The 6,461-nt window shown below is 71.7% G+C and overlaps 1 protein-coding gene across 1 annotated transcript; it reads left to right on the forward strand.

Moving 5' to 3' along the window:
- Positions 1-286: 286 nt before the first annotated feature.
- Positions 287-6,218, forward strand: TH (tyrosine hydroxylase). The gene is given in 15 exon segments (XM_062197709.1): positions 287-376; positions 1,533-1,608; positions 1,611-1,744; positions 2,382-2,556; positions 2,687-2,775; positions 2,964-3,031; positions 3,236-3,286; positions 3,501-3,525; positions 3,527-3,647; positions 4,214-4,349; positions 4,481-4,550; positions 4,895-4,951; positions 5,096-5,191; positions 5,330-5,463; positions 6,059-6,218. Coding segments are annotated over 15 exon segments (1,482 nt in total).
- Positions 6,219-6,461: the final 243 nt, after the last annotated feature.

Here is a 6,461-nt window from a genome sequence, read left to right on the forward strand (position 1 = left end):
CCGCGTGCCCCCGTGGGGTCCGCGGCCGAGGGGACCGGCTGGGCTGACTCAGACGCGCTGCCTGCGACAGTGGCTGCAATTAGATTTAATGGGATGAAGCCCTCTCTCCCGAGCCTCCTGCTCGGCTCCACGCCCACCCCCGCCTCCCTCAGGCAGAGCCGGGGAGGGAGGCGAGGGAGGTGGGAGGTGGGGGGCCCAGGGAGGCTGTGACGTCAGCCCAGCCTTTAAGAGGTCGCCCGCCGGTGGGCTGTGGACTGGCCGCGGAGCCCAGGACCACGGCTGCACCATGCCCACCCCCAACGCCCCCGCACCGCAGGCCAGGGGCTTCCGGAGGGCCGTGTCTGAGCTGGACGCCAAGCAGGTGGAGGCTGTGATGGTAAGAGCCAGGCTGGCGGCAGCCCGGGGCCAGGGATCCACACGCACTCCCGGCACCTGGGCTGGCCCTGGGGTCCTGGGCCCCGCGGGCAGCCCCCTGCCCGCTGCGCACTGCTTCTTCACCCAGCAGAGAGGCCGGCGCCCACCTCGCACCCGTGTCCCTGCGGGCCGGCCTCCCTCTGTGTGCCGGATCCTTTTGGGAGCGGCCGCTGGGGGTTCAGCATCCCCGGGATTGTAGGTGACCAGGGGTCCCAGTGGTCTCCTCACCCCCTGGTGCCTGCATGGGGAGCCCCTCCTGTGGCCTGCCTTGGGGGGGACAGGGCCCAGAAGTGGCTGGGGGTGGGGGTCTGCGCCAGGTCCTCCTTGCAGAAGGGTGACCCCATATCCAGGTCAGGCTCTCCCTCTCCCTGCCTCCCTCCCTCCAGGTACCGGGCCCAGGCCTTAGGCACCGCCCTTAGCCAGACCAGGCAACTGGGGGCTTCTCAACCCACAACAGGGGTCTTTGGCTCCGGCTCGGGGGCCTGGGATAATCGACTCCCTGCACGGATGGCCCTTCTCAGGGGGCATTGCAGGGTGAGGGGCGTCCCCCGCCTCAGAAGCCGCCTCCCCAGGCCGGGGCTGTGGTCCTGGCTGTCCACCCAGTCTGACCCACCCTTGGCCAAGAGAGGGGCTCAGGAAGGGGCTTCTGCCCCCACTGACGGGGCCGAGACCCCAGACGCCAGGCAGGGAGCAAGCCCCTCTCTGATGGGGCCAGAGGAGGGGGCTCTGAGGACTGTGGGCACAGGACAGGACGGGGGCGGGGACACCTGGGAGCGGTCACTCACAGCGGCCCCGGCCAGGTGGCTCCCACCTGTGTGCTTCGCTGGGCCGCAGCAGCAGATACCAGGGCCTCCAGCCTCCAGGGGCTTCTGGTCCGTCCACCCCAGGGGCCTGGGGGGCAGCTCCTGGGCCACTAATCCAGGAGGGGCGGGGCCTGGGGACAAGTGGCAGCATGGGAGCCCAAGGAGCAGGCAGGGGTGGGTGGGGTGGCTGGGGGGTTTCCCCCACATCATGGCTTCCAGGCTGCCCGCCCAGCCCATCGCGACAGGCACTCAGGGGTGGGGTCGGGTCAGCACGGCCGGCCCGCGGAGGACACGCAGGTGGCCCTGTCCCTGCAGTCCCCGCGGTTCGTGGGCCGGCGCCAGAGCCTCATTGAGGACGCCCGCAAGGAGCGGGAGGCGGCGGCGGCAGCCGCGGCGCAGCAGCGGAGGCCGGGGACCCCCTGGAGAAGCTGTCCTTCGAGGAGAGAGACGGGCAGGCCGTGCTCTCGCTGCTCTTCTCGCTGAGGGACGCCAGGCCCTCGCTGTCCCGGGCCATGAAGGTGTTTGAGGTGAGCGTGTGTGTATGTGTGTGTGTGCGCGCGTGTGCAGGGCTGTGTCCCCACCTGCGCACGCAGCCCGGCGGCTGGGAAGGGAGGGGGACGGGGCCCTGGGCTGCCCCACCCCCGCCCCGCCCGCCTCCTGTCCCCACGGAAGGTGAGCCCTGATTGCATTAAGCCGCTGTGGCCGCACTGCCCGCGGGCGGCTGACCTGGCTCCCGGAAGAAGCTCCAAATGACATTAGCGCCAGACCAGAGAGCCGGCTGGCTGCAGGGCCCGAGGCGACGTTGCTGGGCGACGTGGGGGACGTGGTGGTGGAGGGGACCCCGCCCACCAGCCCCTGGACTCCCGGTGGTCACTGTGGGATCCGGAATCCCCCAGCAGTCCCCACTGCCGCCCAGTGGGCCGGGATGCAGCTGCTGGGGGATGCTGGGAGCCCGGGGGTCCGGGTGTGGCCCTGGCACCCCCTTCTCTCTAGCGGGCCAGCACGGCTGTGACAGAGCTGACCTTGTCGGCCGCAAATGCTGACAGGCGGGGGTCTGACCTGAGCCCTGAGCTGCCTGGAGCTGGTCCCCTGCCCTCCTGACTCCCGCCCCCACCTCCTCCACCTCCTCCCCTCCCCCCGCGCCCCTCCCTGCCTCTGCTCCAGTCTTTCGAAGCCAAGATCCAGCACCTGGAGACGCGGCCGGCCGCAGGGCGGCGGGCGGGCAGCCCCCACCTGGAGTGCTTTGTGCGCTGCGAGGCGCCCCGCGGGGACCTGGCTGCCCTGCTCAGCTCTCTGCGCAGGGTGACAGAGGACGTGCGCAGCGCCGGGGACCACAAGGGTGAGGCTGCCTCCGTGCGGGGCGCCCCGTGCTGCCCCTGCCCCCACCCCCACCCCAGCAGCCTCTGCCCTCCCCGCTGCCCCCAGCCCCGTGCTCACTCGGGCCCTCTCCCCCTCCATCCTCTGTCAAGTCCCCTGGTTCCCAAGGAGAGTGGCGGAGCTGGACAAGTGTCACCACCTGGTCACCAAGTTTGATCCTGACCTGGATCTGGACCACCCGGTGAGCCTGTGCCCCCCCACCCCCGCCGTCCCTGTCTCCTACCCACCCCTCATACTCACAGCAGGCAGGGTGGGTGGGGTCTGGGCTGCTCACCCCCAGCCTGGCCGGGCCCAGACCCCAGCCACGTCCGACGTGGCGGGGTCAGGAGCGGCAGGGCATCCCCGACCGGCACCATCCCCCCTGCCCAGGGCTTCTCGGACCAGGCGTACCGCCAGCGCAGGAAGCAGATCGCCGACATAGCCTTCCAGTACAAGCAGTAAGGGCCGCGGCCGTGGGGACCCACACTGGGGGCCTTGGGGGCTCCTCGTCCCCACTGTCCCTGTGGCTGCCTCCCCCCCCCCCCCCCCCCCGCTCTGCCTGGGTTGACTGGCCTCCCCACCCCTCCACCCCAAAGCCCCACCCAGCCAGACCCCGCCTCCCCTCCCCGCTCCCTGACCCCTGACCCCTGACCCCTCCGCAGTGGGAGCCCCATCCCCCGCGTGGAGTACACGGCCGAGGAGATTGCTACCTGGTGAGACCCCGGTGGGTGGCGGGGAAGGCGCAGGCACCGGGGGGGGGGGGGGGGGAGTGACTCCCAGAGTCCCCAGGGGACATTGGCACAGCGGCCACCAGGCCAGGTGTGGGAGGAGGTCGGCCTGGGCACCAGAGGGCTGGGTGCGCAGGGCTCAGCTGGGGGCCTGGGGGCCGTGGGAGCCCAGAGCCCCACGGGAGGCCGCGGCCCGCAGGAAGGAGGTGTACAGCACGTTGCGGGGGCCTGTACGCCACGCACGCCTGCCGCGAGTACCTGCAGGCCCTGGAGCTGCTGGAGCAGCGCGGCGGCTACGGCGAGGACCGCATCCCCCAGCTGGAAGACGTCTCCCGTTTCCTGAAAGGTGCGGCGGGCCCAGGCCGGGCCGGGCCGGGCGGTGAGGGCCCAGGGAAGCTGGGGCTGGGGCTGGGGACAGGGGAGGGCTGGGGCCGACAGGGGCTTGGGACAAGGGAGGGCTGGGGCCGGCAGGGGGCTTGGGACAGGGGAGGGCTGGGGCTGGCCGGGGCTTGGGACAGGGGAGGGCTGGGGCTGACAGGGGCTTGGGACAGGGGAGGGCTGGGGCCGACAGGGGCTGGGGACAGGGGAGGACTGGGGCTGGGGCTTGGGACAGGGGAGGGCTGGAGCCGGCAGGGGCTTGGGACAGGGGAGGGCTGGGGCCGGCCGGGGCTGGGGACAGGGGAGGGCTGGGGCCGACAGGGGCTGGGGACAGGGGAGGGCTGGGGCTGGCCGGGGCTTGGGACAGGGGAGGGCTGGGGCTGGCAGGGGCTTGGGACAGGGGAGGGCTGGGGCTGGCAGTGGCTGGGTGAGGGCCCAGGGAAGCTGGGGCTGGCAGCTCAGGGCTGGCAGGGGCCGGCCAGGGGGCTCAGAGTGGCGGGGGCAGGGAGCCCTGACTGCGTGGCTCCTCCACAGAGCGCACGGGCTTCCAGCTGCGGCCCGTGGCTGGCCTGCTCTCCGCCCGGGACTTCCTGGCCAGCCTGGCCTTCCGTGTGTTCCAGTGCACCCAGTACATCCGCCACGCTTCCTCGCCGATGCACTCGCCCGAGCCGTGAGTGGCCCCGGCACAGCAAAGGACACGGGGGCAGGGATGGGGTGGGGGCTGACGGGCTGGGGCGGGTGGGCGGCGGGAGGGGTGCGGGCTGCCGCCCCACCTGCCCCCCTTTGTCCCCGCCGGCCCAGGGACTGCTGTCACGAGCTGCTGGGGCACGTGCCCATGCTGGCCGACCGCACCTTCGCCCAGTTCTCCCAGGTGTGTCCGCTGGCTGCAGGCCAGCCCGGGGGTCACTGATGGGTGGGCCGGGGTCAGGACGCCCTGTGAGACTGTGAGGTGTGGCATCCTGGCGCAGGGGACGGGAGGCACCTGCTGCACTTGACATGCAGCAGAGGGTCCCTGGGCAGTGGGCGTCCCACGGTCTGTGCTGCCACCTGCTGGCATCTCTGGGAACAGCGGGTCCTGGGCCCCGAGTGGCCAGCAAGGGTCTCAGAGCACCCCAGGCGGCGTGGGAGGCCTAGGGAGGACCACCAGGAACACCCCCAGCGCCCCCATCTGGAGCGCGATGCCAGGGCTGACCCTCTGTGCTCCTCCCTCCCCAGGACATCGGCCTGGCATCCCTGGGGGCCTCGGACGACGCCATTGAGAAGCTGTCCACGGTGGGTTCCTGTCCCTGCGGGCTGGGGGGGGGGGCGGGGCTCGGCCAGGCCCCCGGCTCTGCCTGCGTGGGTGGGGCCTGGCCATGGGCGGGGGCTGTGGGCTGGTGCAGCTGTGCCCGGTGACGCCGCCGGCTGTGCCGACAGCTGTACTGGTTCACGGTGGAGTTCGGTCTGTGCATGCAGAACGGAGAGGTGAAGGCCTACGGCGCGGGGCTGCTGTCCTCCTACGGGGAGCTCCTGGTGAGGCCCGGGGGAGCGGCGCCGGGCCCAGGCCTGGCGTGGCCCGCGGGGGACGCAGGGTGAGGCTGCGCCCGGAGCTCGGCGGATGCAGGGCCCTGGGCGCGGGGCGGGGTGGTGACGGCCATGGCCTCCCGCCAGCACTCCCTGTCCGAGGAGCCTGAGATCCGCGCCTTCGACCCCGACGCGGCCGCCGTGCAGCCATACCAGGACCAGACCTACCAGCCCGTCTACTTCGTGTCCGAGAGTTTTAGCGACGCCAAGAACAAACTCAGGTAGGCCAGGCTCCTGCCTTGTGAGCCCAGCTCTCAGACGCCAAAACTTACTCCACACCGCAGGTGTGCCCGCCCAAGCAGGACCCCAGGAAATTGGGGAGGGGAGACCCATAGGGCTGGGGGCTGCAGGGGGCCAGGGTGAGGGCAGGTCAGGGCCGGCCTTGGCATGGGCAGAGCTGTGCTCTGCGAGACAGGCGTGGGAGAGGTCCCTGGAGCTGGGGCCTGGGGGTGCAGTGACCAGCTGTGTCCAGGAGCGGCGGCTGGGCCCGGCCTGCTCGGCCCCCACCTAACAGCTCCCTCCAGCCTCCTGTTGGCCCTGGGGAAATGGGACAGGAGCTGTGCTCCTGGGGTGGGGAGGAGGGGAGGGTTGGATCCCACACATGGTCCGGGAAGGCTTCCTGGAGGAGGAGGCTGGCTGAGATGCAGTGGTGGGGCCACTTGGAAAAGGTGCCTGCCCTGGCCACGCTCCCCCCACCCGCCTGGCCCCAGCCCTGGAGGGGCCTCAGTCTCCTGTCTGTCCGTCCATCTGGGCAGTTGGGTTGTGGGAGCTCGTTGGGGGGTACCCAGTGCCCTCTCTCTGGTGCCTCGCCCCCAGGAGCTATGCCTCCCGGATCCAGCGCCCCTTCTCGGTGAAGTTCGACCCGTACACGCTGGCCGTGGACGTGCTGGACAGTCCCCAGGCTGTCGGCCGCTCCCTGGAGGATGTCCAAGATGAACTGCACACACTTGCGCAGGCGCTGAGCACCCTCAGCTAGGCAGCGGCCTGGGGCCTCCCGGCCTGGCCAGCCCCGGCTCCGGCCCCTGCCCCAGCCCCGCCCGCTTCTCAGCACCTCCAGTCCCGCTGCTGCCCCCTGGGGCCCCGGGGTCCTAGGGCTAATCCCCCCGCCCTGACCTGTGTGCCACTGTTCATGTCTCAATAAAATCTACAAGTGCCATGGCCTCCACGTCCTCCGTGGGCCCCGGAGCCCCCACTGTGCCCCTGGAGGCGGGAGGGGCCT

This window comes from Lepus europaeus, chromosome 7 (genome assembly GCF_033115175.1).
Source record: "Lepus europaeus isolate LE1 chromosome 7, mLepTim1.pri, whole genome shotgun sequence".
Taxonomy (NCBI): domain Eukaryota; kingdom Metazoa; phylum Chordata; class Mammalia; order Lagomorpha; family Leporidae; genus Lepus; species Lepus europaeus.